Source organism: Plecotus auritus (assembly GCF_963455305.1).
Source record: "Plecotus auritus genome assembly, chromosome: 4".
Classification (NCBI taxonomy): Eukaryota; Metazoa; Chordata; class Mammalia; order Chiroptera; family Vespertilionidae; genus Plecotus; species Plecotus auritus.
The window spans coordinates 10,082,012-10,105,335 of record NC_137775.1 but is presented as its reverse complement, the minus strand read 5'-3'; the positions used below and the strand labels follow the sequence as shown (position 1 = coordinate 10,105,335).

Below are 23,324 nucleotides of genomic sequence, written 5' to 3'. Positions count from 1 at the left end.
GTAGGGGAAAGTATACGATAAAGGTTTAAAAATTTGTGTTTCTTTTACTTATGATGATTGGTTTCTGGAAAAGCACTTCAGTCTTCTAATGGTACAAAATACATAGTTTCTCCAGTCCTTCTACTTTGTACAAAATAATACAAAACAGAATTTGTCTCATTTGACCTTAAATGTAAATAAAATGGGCACCAAATCGTTGTGAGCAATGTATTTTGTACTCCTGGCAGTAATCTTTTTATTTTACGGCAGTGTTGCCTCAAAGCAATGGCCAATCCTAACTTATTTTTAACAGTTTAACTTAAGCCTTCTCAGGGCTTCTTTGTTTCTCCCCCACCTAGTTGTGTTGGATGGCTAAAATAAGATTGCTGTAAAAACCACCATTCTTTCTTTTAACTCAAGCATTTGCAAGTTACATGGTGGTTTCAGGAGACACAAAAGGGGATTCCTGGGGTAGAGCTAGTCCTCAAATGGAGAGAGACTAAACCCTTCAAGGCTTATCAATGTAAAGAGCTGGGAGCTGTCTGTATTGTGCAAATTGAAGGAGCAACGAGGAAGAATAGATGACTCCTTCGTGGGTAGATGGGGGTTGAAGAACTGCTGAGATGGCATCTGAGCTTCTACAGGGGACTGTCCCTGACCTAGTTTGATGCCTGACTCCCTTGCAATTACTTCTGCTTGAACCCATCAAGCTTCAATCAAAAGGGTAGAATTAGCTCTTTAGTTAACATGTAAAACCATGAGATGCTCTTTGGGGTAAATTTTTGCCTAAATTACCTTCGATACCTTGAAGTACCTTTGATGTAAAAGTTACTTCAACTATTTATGTGGGGCCTTTTGGCAGAATCCTGGGAAGCAGTTATAGGAATGATTTTTAAACTCAGTCAGGTTCTTTCCAACAATGTTCTTCATGTGGACACTGTGCTAACCCAGATTTTGACCTTAGAATGTATTTCTAATTTCCCTTTGAAACCATCCCTGGAATTACTAAGGGATTTTTGTATTAAAGGACAGCAGCAGCTTTATTACTTTTTATCCCTGCTCTCTCAACAAAACAGATGTTTATTTTTTTTATAAATCCCGTGGGTTTTTATGAAAATATCAAGAAAAAAATAATCAAGAATAAACATTTAATACATGGAAATCAAGGATGGTTTTACAATTGTGCAATGTGTACAACAGCTCTGGGGCTGGCGTGTGGCCACAACTGCAGGGGCCCTGTTCACAGAGGGGTTTGTGATCAGCGCCTGGTGGCGTGTCGAAGGCAGGGCAGGTGTGAGTAGCTGTAGGTGGTGGCCCTGTGCAACTCCTCAGTGTTGCCATCTGGATTATTCTTCCAGCTCTTTGCTTTGCCCTTCGGTTTACTGTTTGTCACAAACACAAGATTTATCTTATAATGTCTTTAAAATATAATTAATGGATCATATTCCTTATAAAGTCAGTGAAATAAAAGTCAATGAGAGGCTATAAAGAATTCACTTAATTCATTTTTATTAGGAAAACACCCCCACTACTGATTTTTTAAAATTGAGTCTTATTGTTTATTACCCTTCAGAAAGTTCTAATTAGTTGTAACTATAAGCCTATAGTAAAATGATGCTATATTTCACCAATGGTAGCGTTTAGATGAAATAAGAGAATACAGAAATTTTAAATCATTGTTGCTTTTACACGTGTATATTTTATATAAACTATTTAATATATAAATATATGTATTAAATTATTTACATATACACGTGTTAAGTTGATTATATTATATGTCATATTTGAGGAATGTTTTCTATTATTTTAAGCAATATTATCATTGATGCATAAGATCTTTAGCTATTTGTTAATGTACTATCATTTTTCCTTTGAATACTATAACAGAAAATCATATCAAAGACTTTAGAATTACAAGGAATTTTTAAAGAGTCGGTATAACACTCCATTTTTTTAATAAAAGTAAATGACATAAAAGCAATCCCTTATCATGTGCTCAAAAAAGTCAGACTTCCCCTCTCCAGAGGAGAAACACAGGCACAGTCAAGGAGAATTAAGTTTTTTGTTGGTAATTCAAAGAACAGAAAGAGAAATATATAATTATTTGTTGTTACTTTGTAGGTGTTTAATTTCATTTCACACAGGTAATTTTATAAAGAAAAGACAGTGAGAACTCATTTTTCAAGTGTGGGAAGAGCACTGTGTAGAGATAAAAAGAAAGATAAGATTTAAATAAAATTGCTGGCCCCTCCTGACACGCTCCTTTCTCTCCCCTGTTCCTGCAGATGGATTCACAGCATGAGTGTCTGCCCCTGAGGAGCATGAGATAAATAATTCAGCACTTTCTGCTACCTATCAACTCTCTGCTTATTTCCCCCCTCAAATTACATATTCTGGCGAGATTTCTCACTTGTTAAAGCGTTTAATTATTGTGTTTGGCAGTCATGGTTGGTTGCATTATATAAACAAATGCCTACTTCAAACACTGACACTGATTTTTTTTCATAGTCTGCCAGAAAGGAGGCTATTTGATGTGCAGTTCGAACGCTGTATTTCTGATTATATAATTTAGGTCTGGGAATAGAATTTTGGCATTCGTCTGCAGTCCTTATGCCATAGAAAATTAACCTTTAGCATCCTCTTTAAAAGGGCAAATCATTGTGGATACAAGTTCCAAAAACACATTTAAGGTAAGCGCCGTTCTAGGAAAAGATCCTTTTATCATCCAGCAGTTGCACATCTGGCTAGCACTGTGTTATTTTTAAACATTCTGTGTAATCTGTGACCTCCGCAGACTGTAACTAAGTCAGCCCCCATTCCAGTCCTAGAAGAGTCCCTAAATGTTTAGATGACGAGCCTGGTAGACAAAATTGATTTTCTCCTGCCTGTCTGTAGGCAGTGCTGACTGTTAGATGCTGCAATATATTCATGAGCACATCTCAGCACACGATATTCTCATTTAGGGCATTTCATACATCTGTACTCGAGTAAAATTTAGGTAGGCCAATGCCTTTAATGGACCATGATTTTCTCAACTCAGTTTCTAGAAGAAAATCTAACCCTTTTTTCCTACCACACATGCAAATACTTAGACATGAGGGCATTATCTATCCTATCTAATAAAAGGGTAATATGCAAATTAACTGTCACAAAGATGGCATCGCCCATAGCAGCCGGGGTGCTGGGAGAGAGGATGGGCGGGTGGGCCTCTGGCCAGAGGCCGGCTGGGGTGTGCAGGACGCTGGCGTCATTGCAGGCCAAGCTGAGGGACCCCCCGCCTCTCTGTGCATGAATTTTGTGCACCGGGCCTCTAGTATATATATATATAAAAGGCTAAGTGACCGACTGTACGTTTGTCCGACCCTCTGACCGACCGACCAGACAGTACATATGATGCGCACTGGCAATTTAAAAATAAATGTTGATTCACGCATGCACGATACATATAAAGCTCTATATTATTTTCATATACATTTTACTAATTTCCTTTCATCTCTGACACTTCTATTATAGAGAAAGGGCGAATAGCGATATTAAAATATTTTGTATTTTAATTTTATAATACTATATTATATATACTATTTTGACATGTAAATTTTTGCAGTAACGTAATTACCACATGAATCTTTCTTCTAATTAATTTCCTTCCAGTGTGCATGAATCCATGCACTGGGCCACTAGTTTAAGGATAAAATACTTAGACATGAAGGATTTATTTAAGGCCAAGCTCTCTTTCCCCTGACTTACCCACAATCAACTTGCTAAGGGGGAGTTATATCAGCTCACCTAAATATAGAGAGCCAGCTGGATTCAAGCTATTGTTACCCATTGTTGTACAACTACATTTATGGCACTGGGTTTCACTTTTATTTCAAATAGCATAGTGCCAGATTACACCTCACACATTTCCTATAAAAGGTACATACAAATGGGGAGCTGTTTTCTACTTGAAAATGTAGTGGTAAACTCAAAAGTGTTCTCTGCATTGATGAAGTTGCTCAGCTGAGAAATAGTTAGTCATCACAGTGACATTTTGGGAGCTTACCATGTGCCAGCCGTAGTGTGGGGTAAGTGGTCTGCACGCCCTTTACTTCCCCTATGCCACCCTGTGATAGCAGCCCCAGTAGTTTCCTGCATTCATACCTGTCCCCTTCAATCCACTTCCATTTGCACCGTTTATGTGGGCAAACTTACACAATTTGGGAACTGGCCCAGGGTCACTCGTCTCCTATGTGGCAGAAGGAGGACTCACACCCAGGTGTGTCAGACACCAATGTGCATGCGTTCAGGTGCGTTTTCTCACATGCATTTATACATTCTTGCGACTTTTCTCATTCTTCCTTTCATGCTTTCCAGGTTGAGGTAGGGGTTCACACCCAGATGTGTCAGACACCAATGTGCTTGCGTTCAGGTGCATTTTCTCACATGCATTTATACATTCTTGTGACTTTTCTTGTTCTTCCTTTCATGCTTTCCAGGTTGGAGTAGGGGTTTAAGAGAAGGGAGCTTCTACCCCTACAACCTCATCTTTTGTTTTTTTACATTTCTAATATATGTGGGTGTCTTGAGTCATTTACCCCCTTGCTATGATAGTTTTATTTTGGCCCCTGGCCTTTAATGATAAAACTTTTTTTCTTAGTGGAAGAATAAACACGAGGATTATTTTAAATCTCAGATGATAAAATTAAATAGCAAAAATGAACTGACATATTTTTTGCAGATAACATGATAAATTGTAGGTAAATCTAGTAAAAATAAAGTCACTAACCACAAGATATAATACAAAAGAAAAATATTTAAGATTTAGACCTCATATCACAAAATATATGAATACATAATTTCAGTGAACTCCCTATGAATGAAAGAATTATATATTTGGAGTAGTACAGTTCCAGCTATAAAGGGGAAAATTTTGTTGAAGGCAAAGAAAATGAAAAGCAAAAGATGAATATATATGTATTTATATAACATTTAAAACCTCTTAAAGCCAACATAGAATGAAAGAAACAAAATGAGAAGCTATGCATAGCAAAAATTTGAGACTTGATAACACACGCATACACACATGAATTCATATAAATGTGAGGTACCATATCAGACTCTAATAGGTACATGGTCCAAGGATACCATTGAACAGCTATTTCACCCAAAATAAAACAAATAGAGAACCACATATGGAGACAAATTTAACTATTAGAAATTTTTTTTAAAATGGACACATTTTACGCCTATGAAGTGAAGAGAAGTCAAAGACCAACACTGGAAAACAGATAGGTCCATGCATCTGCTGACCACGTAAAGGAGTTTTATCCTTTGGAGAAAACCTGGACTTACATAGCAAGAATTATTCGTCTTACCCTTTGACCCCGCAGTGCTCTGGCTGGGAATTTGTCCCAAGGATATCGTGAGATAAGCACTAATTGAGCAACTGCGGTATGAGAAGTGGCTATGGGGGAGACAGATTGTAATCTGAAGGAGTAACTAGGGCAATTCAAACATGCTGAAACAATACATGTCCAAAATGTTTTCAAAGCAGTCATTATAGTGGGGGGAAATGCTCATGGTAGCCTAAAGTGTCTCAAAATTGGAGAACTCATCTTCCTGCATCACCCACCACCCTACAACCAAAACTCCCATGCTCTTCTATTCATACCCCTGTGAGTGAAAGGCAATGCCAGCCCTTGGTGCCCCCACCACAGGCCTTAGCATCTCCCTGGCCCCTCCCCTCCTTTCATACCCCACCCCTGTTGAATCAACCCTCACACCACATGCTCCGCACTCTAGCAGCCTTATCCAGGCTGTTGCCATCTCTCCTCGCTGATCTTCATCTCCCTAGTTGCATTTTTGCTTCCTCCAGTCTGGTTTTTAAAATATATATATATTTTATTGATTTCTTTTTTTTTTTATAGAGAGAGGAAGGAAGAAGTAGAGAGATATAGAAACATCTATTGGCTGCACCCCACTGCTGGGAATTGAGCCCGCAACCTGGGCATGTGCCCTGACCAGGAACGAATCAGTGACCTCTTAGAGCATGAGTCGATGGTCAACTACTGAGCCACACTAGCCGGGACCTCCAGTCTGTTTTTGAATTTCATTGAGGGCCTTTTCAAAACACAGAACTGATCGTGGTCCTCCTCACTTTCAAACCTTTCAAAAACATCTCATCGCTTCACAACAAAGTCAAACTCTTTGTTAAGATCTATGCGACCCTTCACGGCCTGGTTCCTGCTTACCTCTGTAATCTTGTCTCTCCCCCCTCCTTTTAACTCCTCACAGTAACACACACACACACACACACACACACTCACACACACCACAGTTTCTACCTTACAGTTCCCCCCAATTAGCACCATGGTCTGTGCACATGCGACTCCCTGTCCCTGCCTCTTCCCCCTCCCCTCCCCCCCAGCTCCAGGCTGCTGACTCCTATTTATTCCTGTTTGTTCTTCTGGGACCAGTTCATATATCATCCCCTCTAGGGACATCTCCGTGATATGGATCCCTTTCTGATACACACAAAGACCAGCCTAGGGGCCCACCTGTGTTTGCCACAACACCTGACAAACCCCTCATGTAGAATGTTGTCTTTCTTGGGGAAAATTCCAAAATCTGATGTCCAAACTCTCTGCTTTCCATATAACTTGAGGCAAACATTTTAGTCTTTCCAGTCCCTCATATGGCTAATCTTGTATACTATTTGGTGAATAGCAGTTGCTACAACCATTTAAAATTATGGATAAAAATAGAATATCCCTGCTCACTTCCTTGCTGTGCTCAGAAACAAGAAGGGATTGCTGGGACTGCCAGGCATGGGAGCCTTTCACCACCACCGCAGACGAGAGATGGGGAGGAATACGCCTCCAGTGGGGCCAGGGAGAGAGGTCCAGACCAGCCGCAAAGGGTCACTGTGAGGAGGTGACCCACAAGAGATCACCCCAATTCCATGAGCTAGAAAACCCAGTTAGCTCCCTATTTATTCATGATATAGTCTGTTATCAAGTGTTTTTAGCAAGAGTCAAGCAGGAAGTCTTAGGAGTTATTTTTAATGCATCCCCTTGTTTTTAATGTAGATAGTATGTGTGACCCCTTAAATGCTAGTATGAATGATACTTAAAGACAAAATGGGACCCAAAAAAAAGGTAAAATGTTTCCCCACTTTTTCTGCTCCCAATGAAACACCGAAATTCAGCAGGGCCTGAGCAAGTTGTAATAACTCTATGAAGTGAGCATGGAGAAATCTGACTCCTTGTGCCATTAATAATGCTCCACATATAAACAAGAATTATTTTCTTAACAGAAACAATCAGGGTTCACTTCAGATGCCTTCATAAACAGAAGTTTTTCTATTCGGTTGAGCCTGAATTACCCATCTTGACCCAATCTAATTGATGTAAGTAGTAGGAATTAATTTTCTGCAGACAGGGATCAAGACTAATCCAAGTCAATCAGCGCCCTGTAATTAATCCACATACTCTTTTAAAAGAGAGAAATGTTGGCACATTCTCTGGTTTAAGATTCTGCACCAATCTAATATAGAGTTCTGCAGTTTTATAGGGTTCAGATTTCAGGGTGGATTTACAAATAACAAAGGTTTTGCTAAAGCAGATGGTTATTTCCAGCTGCCAAATGTTGAGGTTTCCTTGGGAATCTGTTCCAACCATCCATGAGTAAATGAATGATTATGTGAATTAAAGACTAAACATTTCTAGGTGCCTTTTAAATATAGTTAGAAAACCTGGGTCTTATCATATTAGGTTAACATTGATTTTATAGTTTTAGAGAAATCTCTGAGAAAGATAGATAATCCCTGAAAAAAGGACAAAAATATTAATAATTTTCCATAAAACCAACGTGTTAAACAAATTGTTATTATATTGCATAAGTAAGTGAAGGTACCACGCTCAGGTAAGGTTGCCTTGTCTTGTAGAGGAGAAAATAAATGTGGAAACGATTTTTGAAGTTACATTCAGAGTTTGACATGAGAAGACTGTTGCCTTTACTTGAGTTGCTGCATTCTTAATTAAGTTTGAGTTTTAGAGTTGTTAATGTATTTTAACCAAGGTTCTAATCTCACAATGAATGCTAAGCTACAAGAGGTGTTTAGTCCTTTGTTAAACTTCTTGAACTTATGGCTCTATTTCAACAATATAGATAGGATTCTAGGGACACAGCAGATATAAATCTTAAATCTAAGTTTAAATAAATGTCAGCAACACACACTTCACCATAGTGCTGTCTTTGAAGGATCCATAAAATAAAATTGGCATGAGAAAGTGGATCATATTTCCCATGGGAATGATTTTATAATTATGGGCCACTTTCTTTATAGATCTTATATCTAATTATAACAATAGAGTGTTTTTTTCCATTTTTAATAAATCTTTATTGTTCAGATTATTACAGTTGTTCCTCTTTTTTTCCCTCCATAGCTCCCCTCCACCTGGTTACCACCCCACCCTCTGCCCTTACTCCCCCCCGCCATTTCCTCATCCATAGGTGTACGCTTTTTGTCCAGTCTCTTCCCACACACCCTCACACCCCTTTCACCACGAGAATTGTCAGTCCACTCCCTTTCTATGCTCCTGATTCTATTATAGTCACCAGTTTATTCTGTTCATCAGATTTTTTATTCACTTGATTTTTAGATTCACTTGTTGATAGATATGTATTTGTTGTTCATAATTTTTATCTTTACCTTTTTCTTCTTCTTCCTCTTCTTACAGAATACCTTTCAGCATTTCATATATTACTGGTTTGGTGGTGATGAACTCCTTTAGCTTTTTCTTATCTGTGAAGCTCTTTATCTGCCCTTCAGTTCTGAATGATAGCTTTGCTGGGTAGAGTAATCTTGGTTGTAGGTTCTTGCTATTCATCACTTTGAATATTTCTTGCCACTCCTGTCTGGCCTACATAGTTTCTGTTGAGAAATCAACTGACAATCATATGGGTGCTCCCTTGTAGGTAACTAACTGTTTTCTCTTGCTGCTTTTAATATTCTCTCTTTGTCTTTTGCTCTTGGCATTTTAATTATGATGTGTCTTGGTGTGGTCCTCTTTGGATTTCTTTTGTTTGGGGTTCTGTGCGCTTCCTGGACTTGTAAGTCTATTTCTTTCACCAGGTGGGGGAAGTTTTCTGTCATTATTTCTTCAAATAGGTTTTCAGTATCTTGCTCTCTCTTCTTCTTCTGGTACCCCCATAATTCGGATGTTGGTATGCTTGAAGTTGTCCCAGAGTCTCCTTACACTATCTTCATATTTTTGGATTCTTTTTTCTTTTTGCTTTTCCAGTTGGGTGTTTTTTGCTTCTTTGTATTTCAAATCTTTGACTTGATTCTTGTGATCCTCTATTCTGCTGTTGGATCTCCGTAAATTATTTTTTATTTCAGTCAGTATATGCTTAATTTCTAGTTGGTCCTTTTTCCTATCCTCGAGGGTGTCACTAAATTTATTGGCCTTGCCCTAGCTGGCTTGACTCAGTGGATAGAGCATCAGCCTGTGGACTGAAGGGTCTCAGGTTCGATTCTGGCCAAGGGCACATGCCTGGGTTGCTGCTTGATCCCCAGTGGGGGGGTGTGCAGGAGGCAGCCGATCAATGATCCTCTCTCATCATTGATGTTTCTATCTCTCGCTCCTTCTCTCTTCCTCTCTGAAATCAATAAAGAAATATATATATTTAAAAAAAAAATAAAAAATAAAAAAAATAAATTTATCGGCCTTTTCTAGAAAATTCTTGAAAAACCTTATAACAGTGGTTTTGCACTCTATATCCAGTCATTTGCTTTCCTCCGTTTCTTTCATTTGTGACCTGTTTCTTTGTCTCTGCATTTTGGCTGCTTCCCTGAGTTGATAGAGTGGCTTTGTGTGCAAGGTGTCCTATAGGGCCCAGTGGCTCAGCCCCCACCAGTTACCTGAGGTGGACACTCCTAGTGCACCCCTTTGTGGGCTGTGTGCACAGTCTTGTTGTAGTCAAGCCTTGATTGTTGTTGGTGTCACTGGGAGGAATTGACCTCCAGGCCAATTGGCTGTGAGGATCAGCTGTGTCTATGCTGGGAGAACTTCTGTGCTGGAGACACCCTTATGGGACAAGACTTGCTTCAGTGGGGCTTTGGTGCTCACTGAGTCTGCCCTCTGAGTGTGTCCCTTATGGATCTGAGGAGTTGTAATCTGGATGGTCCCACTCTGACCCCTGGGTACACTGGCTCTTGGATCTCCAAGGAGGTGCTAATTTAGCCTCTGCCTGAGGCCACCCAGCAGGAGCTATGGAGAGATCTGCAGATTCCTCTTCTTTGTTTGGGTTTTGGAGGTGCCCAGATGAGGCCCTGCTGTGAAGCATGCAAGCTGCTGCAGGTCCTTGGGCCTTCTTTTGGATGTTCTGGGTCTCACTGACTCAGCTGCAGTTTGTTAGGTAAGTTTAGAATTCAAAGGACCAGGTCATTCATATGCAAAAGCCTCTGCGCTCAGCTTGGATGGGGCAGTGTCTCAGGGTGGAACAAACAGCTATGGCTTCGTGGGGCGGGATCTCAGGGCAGAGCAAACAGCAATGGCTTCCTGTCAGCCCTGCCCTAAGAGGCCCCTGGGTCTCAGTGTCCCACCTCTGAGAGAAAGCCGCCCTTGAGTTTCGCCCGCTGCCAGACAGTCCAGTTTCTCTCCATATGAGTCTGGGTCCCCAGAGTCTTGCCCGGAACTGGAGTTCAGAGCAGTCAGGAGATTTTGTCTCCCTCCTGATTGAGAAAGTCAGCCGCATACTCAGTTGCCAGCCCTCTCCACGTGTGCCTCCGTAACTCTGCCTTCCGCAGCTCCTCTGAGTCTCAGTGTGCTTTTCTCTTTCCTTCTAGTTGTAGAATTTCCACTCAGCCAGCCTTCCTGTGATTTTGGATGATGTCCGTTTTGTCCTTTAGTTGTAGTTTTGAAATTGTTGTGTGAGGCAGCAGTTTAGGTGTTAACCTATGCTGCCATCTTGGTTTCTCTCTGTTTTTAAAAATTACAACAGCTGTAATAGAAATACCATGCACCCTGATTATACCAGAGTCCTCAGTGCACAATAGTTGTTCATTCATTCACTCATTCATTCATTCTACAGGTACTCAGTGAGTATGTACTATGTGCCAGGCACTATTCCAGGCTTGGGGATTTGATGTGAGCAGAAAGTACATGCCCCCCACCCTCACCAATATCATAGAGTGCCCTAGCCAGTTTGGCTCAGTGGATAGAGAATTGGCCGGTGGACTGAAGGGTCCCAGGTTTAATTTCGGTCAAGGGCCTGTACCTCGGTTGCAGGTTCGATCCCCAGCCTGGTTGGAGTGTGTGCAGGAGGCAAGCAATTGATATGTCTCTCTCACATCCATGTTTCTCACTCTCTCTCTCCCTCCTTTCCACTCTCTCTAAAAATCAATGAAAAAATATCTTTGGGTAAGGATTAACTTCATTATATCTATTTATATAAAAGCCTAAGCAACCCTTGCAACTGACTGGTTGTAATGACCAGTCGACCAGTCGCTATGATGCGCACTGACCACCAGGGGGCAGACGCTCAATGCAGGAGCTGCCCCCTAGTGGTCAGTGTGCTCCCACAGCCAACCTCCCATAGCCAGCCAGCGGCATTGGCGGCTGGCAGCCATTCCTTCTGCACCCGGCCCAGCAACCATCACCTCTTCTCCCAATCCTGCCAGGGGGCTGGGCCTGGGAACCGGGGGTGAGTGGCATCAGATGCTGCCCCTTTCCCAGGGGGGTTGAGGGCTGGCTCCCTCCTTGGGGCTGGCAGCCAACCTCCCACATGCTGTCCCTCACCCCAGCTGGCAGGCCCCAATTGGCCCGTGGTCCTTCCCCGTCCCTCTCCCCGGCTGACAGGCCCTTATCGGCCCTGATCACCAGCCAGGCCTAGGGACCCCACCTGTGCATGAATTCATGCACCGGGCCTCTAGAGTGTGTGTGTGTGTGTGTGTGTGTGTGTGTGTGTGTGTGTATAGTGAATTAAAGACCATATATACATACAGTATATATGTGTGTGTGTGTATATATATATACATATATATACAGTATATATGTATATATATGTATATATCACAGAGTAGACTAGTTGGGGAGATTACTATAAACCAAGTATTTATTGAAAATTATAAATGATAGAAAGAAAATAATTCAGACACTGCCTTGAGGACAGTACTTATGTTTATGAGAATGAGAAAATAGTTGGTCACTCATAGTCTCCGTGGGAAATTAGAAGCAAACATCTATGAACTTAGTTTGTTGGGAGCCGTATTGGCCTTCAAGCAGCCTTCAGCCCGGTTCTGGGTTTCTAGATGTGCTGTCTAATGGGAAAGTGTGTTTCCTTCCTCAGCCTGTCCCTCTGCACGAGTGGGAGGGGGAGTTATAATCAGGCGGAGCTGGGGAGAGTGACCTCATGCTCTCAGGGCCGAGCCGGTTCCCTGGCTTCAGGGACATCGTGGTGCAGGCACAGGGCCACCGCGGCGGGTCTGTGGCGGGAAGTACATGTGCAAGCATTGGGCAGGGCGGGCTGACCTACACGGCAGGATATTACTCCGCTTCCTCTTCCTGACTGCCTTTCCCAGAGCAGTCACGGCCGTTGCTCAGCTTCCTGTTGGGGAAAACTTTGGACACTGAGTGTCCACCTGCCACAACCAGCAAACTCAGGGCGGCAAAGTGTCCAAGGCTGCTGTGCAAGCTGAGCCTTGAGTTTGTGGACAGACCCCGTCTCATGAGTATCGGGGACCTGAGACCCCTGACGCCCAGATGAAGCCCTTCTTTGTGGAGGTGAAGGGACAGGAGACGGCTGCCTTGACAGGTCATGTTCCGGACCAAAACATCACAGGCGAGTGAACAATGGGGACTCTGAGGGGTCTGGGCTGCATAAAAGACAGGGTGATGTCATGAGATGGCTCCAGTCACCAAGGGGTGTTGGGGGTCGTGGCAAGAAGCACAGGGTGTCATGGACGTGTGAGGTGTCAGGCAGCCTGACTGATGTGGAGACAAGGGGTGGATGTTGCTGGACTCCTGGCCACGGTATTGATCCTCTTTACCCCACATGCTGTGTGCTGGCTACACACCGCGCTGGGCCCCAGGATGGTGCAGGCCCAGCAGGAAGCCCACCGTTGAGTGAGTTGGTTTCTTGATAAGGCCCTTGGATGGAGCCCAGGCTGGCGATGAAAGAAGGTGTTGGGAGCTGGAGGAGATGCAGGCTCCCTGGCGCTGTCTTAGGCCTAGGAGAGCGGTCCTTTCAGTACTTACAGTGTTTCCGATGTGCGGGGAGGTTGGGGGATGGCTGGATGTGTGGGACAGATGTAAGAAAGTGGATGGCTGAGCAGGGCTGTGGTGTGTGCCCAGTGGACTCTGGGAACACGAAGGAGGCTTGAGGAGTTTTATCGGAAGTATCAGTTGGCTCCAGTGACCTCCTTTCTCACGTGCTTCCTTGTCACCTCTGGCGGCTGATAACAGCAGCCGTGCCAGGGGCTCTGTGTCTGAGTGTGGGCAGTTTGCTGTGCTCAGAAATGTCCATGAGTCCATATCCCCCACCCTGGACTTCTGATTCGCCCTTTGGGGACGGTGTCTGTTGTTTATGGGGATCTCAGCTATGTGGCAGCAGCAGGGCCTCAAAGGAGAGCTCCCACTGGGAGAGGGTGAGGAGTTGTTTACAGTCCTCATGGCTCATCTTTTGCCTTCAGCATCACTGTGTTCTCTCTGCCATCTCACTCCAAGGATGCTGGTGTCTGCTTGTCCTAATGGGGCCTCTCCTGGAATCCCTGCCTGGCCTCATCCCCACCCATCAGTCTCCTGATTCTGCCCCCTAACTGGGGATAACCCTGGACCACCCTCAAGATCCCTGCTTCATCCCTCACCTCCAAACCAAGATCAGACCGCAGGCTTGAGTCCCTGGGTCCCCTGTGGTCCTGTTCCCAGATGCTACCCTATTCCCACAGGGTTGTCGCCAGCAGAAGGCAGGTTCAGCCTGTCTTTGTGACTCAGGGTGTGTGTGTGGGGTGCGGGGGGGGGGCTGTGGGGGGAGTCACAGGAACTGAGAGAGTGTTGAAGACTCCTTTGCCAGTTGCCCTCGCTGCCCATGGCAAAGTGAAGAAGGAGAGGCACATCTCAGGGAGCAACAGGACTTGGGTCTCTCATCAGATGCTGCCCCCAGGATCGCACTGTCCCCAGGACACTGACGTTGGGGTGCAGGAGTAGAGTCAGCAGCTTCCTGCTCTCATGCCATTTAAGATTCCCACCCTTCATTTCTACTGTCCCTCCACCCGCAATGATACTAAAATGTTTTTGATTTTGGAAATGTCAAAATAATTAACAAATGAGGGAAATTTCAACTAAATGACTATAAAAATCTGTATCCTCAAAACACTGCTGCTTTTTTAGTAAACTGTAGGCTTTTTAAGAAAAATTATAGTCAGTTTGGGGTGGTTTTGGGAATTTGCCTGCCTCCTGTAAAAACAACCTTGATCTTATTAAATGTGGTATAACTGGGAAGGGAGAAAAAGAATGAAATGGGGCATGGATCATTCTATCTGCATGATCCATAAAGTCATAAGGACAATCAATAATATCAGAACCTTCAGGCTGTCTGTAGTTAATTCAGTCTCAGTACCACCCAGGCTGGATGAATGCAGCATATGGAGATACCCAAGGGATTCTAGAACTTGCAACTCCTTGTCCCTCCCACAGCCTTAAAGCAGCTCTAACCCATATGCACCTGGCATCTTGACCAGTAGGGGGCATATGTGAGCAATGTGCTGTATACCTGAAGCTCAGGTCCCACCTACTCAGTCATGTGGCAACTCCAGCTACCTCTCCAGGAGAGAGAAGACTTCGGCCATTGGAATCAATTCATTTTTTAAAAGCCTTTGAGAGTTTACATGATTGTGAATTTTTATTTAATCCCCTTAATCAACTTTCCTCATCTACAAAAGCTGATACAATTCTAGGAAGGGAACCCTCAGAACATTAGAAATACTTTTCATATTTTGTAAACAAACCCTGTTTATCAAGAAGAATGGATCTCTTTGGAAACACAACTGCCTGCAAGCTCTTCCTATTCAGGAGAGGAAATAGGCACATAGGTGTGTGGCCCACCCACATACAGTCATTTTTAAAAGTTGAAAAATTGGCCCTAACCGGTTTGGCTCAGTGGATAGAGCGTAGGCCTGCGGACTCAAGGGTCCCGGGTTCGATTCCGTCAAGGGCATGTACCTTGGTTGCGGGCACATCCCCAGTGGGGAGTGTGCAGGAGGCAGCTGATCGATGTTTCTCTCTCATCGATGTTTCTAACTCTCCGTCCCTCTCCCTTCCTCTCTGTGAAAAATCAATAAAATATATTAAAAAAAAAAAAGTTGAAAAATTGGACTTAACTTCTTTAGGTGACAGGTAAAGAATCAAAAACAAACACACAGAAGCAGCTCTCAAAGAAAGGAGATCGGCACTGCTGTAACATTGACCACCCTCTTCTATCGAATGACTCTATTCCTATCTTCATTTTGATTTTTGCTGTTGTCTGCTTTTGCTTGTCTCATTGGCCACACTTTCCCGGGGCCTCCTGAGGGAGGCGAACACGAGATGGATGAGTGTGTGGGTGGAGGACGGAGGCGGGCGGAACTGCCCAGACCTGTCTGCCTTGGGTGTAGCACCTCATCCCAGGTGGACAGGATTCTCCTGAGGGTGGCAGCCTGACAGCCGTCCACCCCCTCCCGTCACCGTGGGCCACAGCTGCCTGGGGAGCATGCTGTCAACAACCATGGTAGGGGCCCTGGTCCGAGGATGGAGGAATCGAAGCGCTCCTCGGAGGGCTGGATCCAGGCTTCTCATCCCGCAGAGCCAGGACGGGATTCGGATCCGGGGTATGTTTGGGACACTTTGCTATGACTATGTGATTTGTTTTAAGGGTCTAGGAAGGTGACAATGAGCTCATAAGCTTTCACCCCACTGTAGCTAGAATTGACATTCTGGAGTCTGTTTTTCTTACCATGTATGATGGCTAACTCACTTGTGGGAGGTTTAATTTCCCTTGGTCTAGTCTAAAACAGGTACCTTCAGTATTAAAAGATTAATATTCCCACCTTATTTTCTTTCAAAAGCTTTTTAAAAATATATATATAATCCTTGTTCCCTGTTATTTGGATTTAACTAGTAGGATAGAAAAGGTTTACTGGCTTTTGGCAAATTCTATCTCAATCATATTACCTTATTACCTCTGGGATGGGAAATGTAAAAGTAGTTCACTTCTGGGCTTCCCCACCCATTATTTTTATTTTCTGCTTTGTAACTATTGTTTCAAGGCAACAGGAGTGGCTCACCTGTTCGCTAAGTTCAAAAGGTTATGATGGCCTTTTCTGAAATAAATGTTCACCAGCATGAAATACTTCTGAAATAGCTGACCTCGTTCTGGTCCGTCTAGACCTGGACTTCTTAGGAATACTTGTTTAGAAGGGCACTCTGTGGTCTAGCTGCCGATTGACCTCTGACAGAAGCACAGAGCCAGCAGCGAAAGCAGGTATGAGCCCAGAAGTAACCAGCTCCCAGGGGCTCCTGGGCTGGCTGGCCATCCCCTCAAAGGGCTGTTATCTGACCAGGGGCCCTGCCAGGACCCTAAGCAGCGGATGCAGCGGTTCTTTCAGTTCAGTGACTGTGTCTCGAAAGCCCATACGTGCCTGGCATTTTTCTAGATACTGCCACGCTCTGGTCTACAGCTGACCTGCGACTGAGAGGTGTACAAACCGAAGGTTGTCGTTTGGTTGGTTCTGACTGTGATTTCAACCACACTTTTCTGGCTGGCTGTGTTCAAGAAGAGTCAAACCAAGAGATTCTTTTTTAAATTGTCTGTTATTTAGTCATTGCAAGGTTGTCAATTAGTTATTTAACCAGATATCCAAAAGACAGAGGGCTCTTCTGTGTTCTAAACGGCCCAAAGGATTAGCAATGATTTGTAAAACCTAGGCATTCAGTAAGGAATATGAATCATAGTATTTCAAACATTGATCACCTGCTTCTGCTCCCAATTTATTTGAGAATATTAAGAGCTTTACAAGATGACAAAGTAATATGTTAACATGTAAAGAATGGTCTTTTAAAAAAAAACAACACAGCTTTTTTGAGATATAATTTACATTCTGCACAATTCACCCATTTAAGGGTACAATTCAGTGGGTTTTGGTATATTGCATTATTGCTTTTTAATGTTGTGGTAAAACGTATATAATATTAAAAATGATATTTTAACCACTTTTAGTGTATAATTCAGTTGTAATAATCACATTCACAATTTTGTGCAACTGTTACCACTATCTATTTCAAAAAAGTTTTTATCACCCCCCCCAAGCAGAAATTCTGTACCCATTAAGCAGCAAGCCCCCCCATTCTCCCCCGCCCCACCTTTGGTAACCTCTAATTCTATTCTCTGCCACCCCCATGAATTTGCCTATTCCAGATATTTCATATAAATCTAATAATACAGTATTTTTCTGTATGGCTTTTGTGTCTGGCTTATTTCACTTGGCATAATGTTTTCAAGATCATCCAAAGCATGTATCAGAATTTCATTTCTTTTTATGGAATGGTAGGTTTTAATTCCCTTGTATCTCATTCTCTTTCCTTTAAATATACCTTAATTTCTAACCTGACCATGAAGGAATCTTTGGGTATTTTTCAGTCTAGTGGCATTTTTATATTTAAGTTCTTTAAAGCATGAAGAGACTCTGAGGAAGGTATTGATTTTTCAGTTAGTTCTTTAATGGCAAGGGCTATAGATTAATCTTCTTTAAAAAAAACTTTATATCTTTAATGCCTAGTCCAGGTCCTGGCATAGAGTAATTATTCAACAAATTTATCTTGAGATGGACAAGTGAATGGTTTTTAATGTTTTACTCTTAAGTATCAGGAAGGAGATTTGGAATAAAAAGCTAGATGGTCTTTATGTTTCATTTCTTGATTCTCTGGACAGTGATATCTTATCCTACATAATAAAAGCCTAATATGCTAAGTGTCTGAACATTCATTCGACTGGTCGCCCAGTCGCTATGATGCATACTGACCTCCAGGGGGCAGACGCTCCAACCGGTAGGTTAGCTTGCTGCTGGGGTCTGGCCAATCAGGACTGGGGGAGACAAGCCACACACGCCCTGGAACCCTCCCACAGTCCCTCCCTGGCCCCGATCATGCACCTGTGGGGTCCCTTGGCCTGGTCTTTGCCCTCTCGCTATCCGGGACCCCTCGGGGGATGTCGGAGAGCCAGTTTCGGCCCGATCCCCATAGGCCAGGCCGAGGGACCCCACGAGGGATTCGTCCACCGGGCCTCTACTTTTGACATAAAAATGTATAGTTACAATTGTTTCACCCCCCATAGAACCACTAAATATCGGGAGTAGGTGTGTTAAGTAATGTAAATAGTTCACTGTGACAGGTCAGGAGTTCCGGAGAGCTGACAATGCCTGCTTCCTGCCTTTAGTGAGTGTCTGGGGATGTTTCTTACTGAGGGTGATTGGAGTAGCCCAGCTGCTAAGCAGTGTGACTGAGACAAGGCTTTTCAATCGTGAACGTGGCCCCATCGGCCTTGCTATTCTCTCTCCGTGCTGGGCCCAGGACCTGGGAGCAGGCAAACGGGAGCAGAAGCCTCCACATCCCAAGAAGCCCCTTTAGACCTCACTGGAGCAGGGAAACCGAAGGCAGCGGTGGATTGGGGGTGACTCACCGTTTTCATCCTTAAGTAGAAAATGTAACTATATTTTTGCCCCTTCTGCCCAAATAATGTTAGGGTGCATGTATTTCCAGATGGGCACCCCGCCATTCAGCACACTACAAGGTGCTCTCACTGTGCTTGGACTATTTTTTCCTAAAGGTGTGCAGGGCATGAGAGGCAGGACGAGGAATGCAAGATGAAGCCTGGGGATTAGGACTTGAAAGTCATCCAAGGATATGTTTGCTGGAGATGCTTTCCCCACCCACTTTCTCAATAGCTAATCAACAGTGCACCTTTGCAAATTTAAATTGCAGCTGAGGTATCTGCTTTGTTGAGGGGAGAGGTTCGTTTTAGTGCGTGGGCACTTGGGGAAATTCTGTTCTCCTTCAGTGGAGCCCCTGTGAACACCAGGAAGAGGGCTGTGTCACTCACGGCAGCTTTGCATATGCAGCCTGCGCTGTACACCTACCCCCATCCTCCCTCCTGAGCTGAAGGGTGAGCCAGCTAGAGCTCTGTGGCTCGATGCTCTCTCAATCCCCGTGCCCAGGTCCTTTGCAGAGTAGGTTCTCGGGGACTACTTCACAGCAGTGACTTTAGGAACATGCAATGCAAGATGTTATAAAATAAGGAGCCTCGTTTTCATATATGGCCTGTGTAAATCTACCTTGATGCTCTGTGAGTCATACCGGGTACTTAAGTTATTATTGCTCTTTACATTTCAAAGACACGCAGACTACCATTGGCCTACATATAAAATAATAATTTCTGACGGTGGAGCTGTGCACCCTGTAGTCGAAAAGAAAGCCCTTCCTTCCTCATTTCTCAGTGACAGTCTGTAATCATCTTTGAGTGATTTTTAAGATTCTTTCTAAACCACTATTTCCTTCATTGTGTTGGCTGCGGAACAGTTTCTCCGGTGTCAATGGGATGGTTCTCATTCCTTCCCCAGCCCAACCACCCACCTAGTGAGAAGAGGTAGCTGTAAATCTCAGCCAACTTTCTTTTTCTATAATTACTCTGGGACAAAAAGTCAGATGACAAAGCCAGCCAACCACCAGTATTTATTGAGGGCCTTTGGAAAGTTTCAGGTAGCCGTTAGAGCATGACTGAGCTTTACCCAAACCTGATTTCCTCATTAAGTTCCAGCCTAGGCTTAAAGGAACAGGGGATGAGGGGGGCGGGGAGGGTGGGTGGGAGGGGATCTGGGTGCCTGTCCAGCCAGGACATGGCCCCTTTCCTTCTTGAGGACTGGGTGGAGTTGGAAGTAGCCTGCTAGGTTTCTATAAATCCAGCTGGAGTGTTTAACATGTATGGCCTGCCCACTGCAGGCATGGGTGAAATGAACACGGAGACACTGCACATCACAGCAGCTTGGTCTATGGTTTGTCTGTAAACGAAAAGCATTTTCTCTTTGGAAATCAAAATTAAAATTTGCCCCACTTAATAATTAATGGTAATGACACAATATGATAATAATGCTGTAAAATAATTACTATATCTGTCACTGTTTCTGATGGGATTTAATAGACTCATACTCAACTTAAGTAATTTTACTTAGTTTACATCAGGTATATAGTCTTTTTCCCATATTTCCCCATAATTAACTATGTAATTATCATTTAATAAGAACCCCTTATTTTAATTAGAATAATCATAGGGCTGTGAAATAATAAATATTCATCAAGCAACTGCTATGCATAGACTAATGAGTATGCTGGAAAGATAAAATAATTTCTAAGGCTTATCCTTGACCTTAAAATAGTGTTTGTAATCTAGAGAAAACAAGCATAAAGAAATGCAATGAACGTAATATGAATAGGCAGAGTTAGGTGCTAAGAAGATATCGGTGGAGGAGGAAATGATGAATTTTTAAGAGACAGTATAGAGTTTACCACATAGTAGAACTTGAGGATACTTTCAACTCTGAAATTAGGGCTAATAGTAAATATTTGCTCTTATCACACTTTTAGTCTTTTTTTTTTTTAATATATTTTATTGATTTTTTTACAGAGAGGAAGGGAGAGGGATAGAGAGTTAGAAACATCAATGAGAGAGAAACATTGATCAGCTGCCTCCTGCACACCTCCCACTGGGGATGTGCCCGCAACCAAGGTACATGCCCTTGACCGGAATTGAACCTGGGACCCTTCAGTCCGCAGGCTGATGCTCTATCCACTGAGCCAAACCAGTTAGGGCTAGTCTTTTTTTTTTTTTTTTTTGTAACTATATTTTTATTTTTATTGATTTCAGAGAGGAAGGGAGGAGAGAGAGAGAAAAACATCAATGATGAGAGAGAGTCATTGATTGGCTGCCTCCTGCATGCTCCCTACTGGGGATCAAGCCCACAACCCAGGCATGTGACCTTGACCAGATTCAAACCGGGACCCTTCAGCCTGCAGGAGACGCTCTATCCACTGAGCCAAACCAGCTAGGGCCTTTTAGTAATTTTTAACTAACGAATGTTCTACTAAGTCAAACTGAACACTCAAAATTAATCTAGTTATGCACTGTCAGGGGCAATTATAGTACGTAATTCAAAAGCTTCACGTGCATTGTGATTTCCATGCTTGGAGAAGAGTGGGAGGGGCATTCCAAGGGCAGGCACGCAGGGGTCCTCAAACTTTTTAAACAGGGGGCCAGTTCACTGTCCCTCAGACCGTTGGAGGGCCGGAATATAGTTAAAAAAAAAAACAAAAAACTATGAACAAATTCCTATGCGCACTGCGGGCCCGGGACGAGTCGGCTGCTAAGCAGGACAGGCAGCGGCACCCGGCGGGCCGGATAAATGTCCTCGGCGGGCCGCATGTGGCCCACGGGCCGCAGTTTGAGGACCCCTGGAGAGGTATGAAAAGCTCATGGCATTTGTGGGGAATGTTAAGTTGTCCAACATAGCGGCAGTTCCAGGCCAGACTTTAGAAGACCTGAGTGCTGAGAGGCGGAGCTTGGACTTATAGACCATAACTATTTCAAGCTTTCCTGGCGGTGGGTAACCTACATCCTGAGTTTTAGAAGATAGCTATATAAAGAAATGGTCTTAGGAAGCAAGAAACTGAAGATAGATTAAAGGGGTTTTTGCAATGATTCAGGCCAAAACTCTGAAAGTCATAGTAAGATAGAGAGAAAAGGTGGACATAAACATAATTGGTTCTATTGTCTGACCTATGTAAAAGTTATTATAGCTATTATTTAGGGAGCTTTGTCTCAGTGCTTATACCTAAAATGAATCTAGTATTTAATTTATGGAGTTGAGTGAAGGACCACATGAGAGACTAATGCCACTGAAGATTTTATTTCGTACATCTCCCAGGAGGAGGGGGCATAGCATGCTATAGGTGCCACAGGGGGAAGCACCAATGTCAGGAGGCAGAAAGGAGTGAGAGGAAAACCTGGGCTGGGCCTTGATTGTGGCTTCCAAGGGCAAGGAAGGGCAGGGTAAACTGCTTGGCATCAGCTGGTTTGTCTAAGGCCAGCAGGCCTTGGCACATAGGAGCTGTCCCTAGCTGTCTGGTGCCTGGCCCTGCGGCGAGGAAGGCAGGGGAAATACTGCTTTTATGTGTGAGAGTTAGATGAGGAGCTGTTTCAGAGAGCGTGCTCTGGATTGCAGAGAGACAGAAACAACTGTGGCTGTTAGCTTGGCCTTTAACTTATGGATGCCAAATAGATGAATACAGAATCTAAGAAAACATGAGCTAGAAAATCTATGTCCCAGGACACTTGGCTAAATGCTTCATATGCTTTATCTCATTCCGTGCTCTCGGTAATCTATGGTATGTGCTAAATTGTCCCCATTTTATACATGAAGCAACTGAGCCCCAAAGTGATTCTACAACTTATCCAAGTTCACACACGCAATCATGATTTTTTGAGCTGGATTCAATCCTAGACATCAGTAACTCCAACACCCTGATCTTCATCTCTGTGCTCCATTGCACGTGGTCTTCTCTGCTGGGTTTCTCTTCCTCATCCTGACTCAGGACGTGGGACTAGTCCTGCTGAAAAGGAATGATGGACACTTGTAGAAGCTTCTCCAGAGCTCCCTGGATCAGGAAATAGAAGTCGATTTACTGTGGGTCACTGTCTCTCTCTAAGTATGAATATGTACACGGGTGGCCTATCATTTGGCTTGTTAAAATACATTAATTGATTAGATGTGTGACTTAATCACTGTCCCCCTCCCTTCTTGGAAGTGCTTCTCTCTTTGTCTTCTCTCTTTCTGATCATTCTAACTCTGGGACTTGGAAGCTCTCATGTCAGCAAACAAAGCCCTTATCAGATTTCGTCCTCCCCTGTGTCGTCAGCCAATGACCTGAATTACCTATGAAATAATGTCTGCTTTCCCTGGGAGAGACGGTGAGGTCTTGCATCAGTAACTACCCTGTTTGGTCACAGTCAGTACAATTCCTTGGTTCAGGCCAACCACTCCCCATGAGTTCCTTCTCTTACAGCCATCATGACTTGTCTGCCTCCTTACCCCACCCCTCTCTCCATACGTCTTCATGCATCACATCCATGAAGAGTCAGCTCGGCGCCCAGCGTCTGCGGGAAGGCATCCATGGCACCTGTACATTACGCAATGAGATCTTATGAAGCAGCTACTTGGCACACAGCCGTGGCAGGGATGCAGAGCCATGAGTGGCCTGGGTCAGGATCTCAGGGAGCTT

General features: G+C 43.6%; 1 protein-coding gene across 3 annotated transcripts in view; it reads left to right on the top strand.

Moving 5' to 3' along the window:
• The window catches only part of PLEKHG1 (pleckstrin homology and RhoGEF domain containing G1), a 201,611-nt gene that overhangs the window by 72,023 nt on the left and 106,264 nt on the right, over positions 1–23,324 (top strand). Inside the window, exon 1 of one of the 3 annotated variants that reach the window (XM_080665863.1) lies at positions 12,571–12,807. The exons of the other annotated variants lie outside the window; for them this stretch is intronic. Within the exon in view, the coding sequence (XP_080521989.1) occupies positions 12,729–12,807 (79 nt within the window). The 5' untranslated portion in view covers positions 12,571–12,728. Of the gene's footprint in view, positions 1–12,570; positions 12,808–23,324 lie in introns of those variants that run through there. 3 annotated transcript variants of the gene reach the window in all.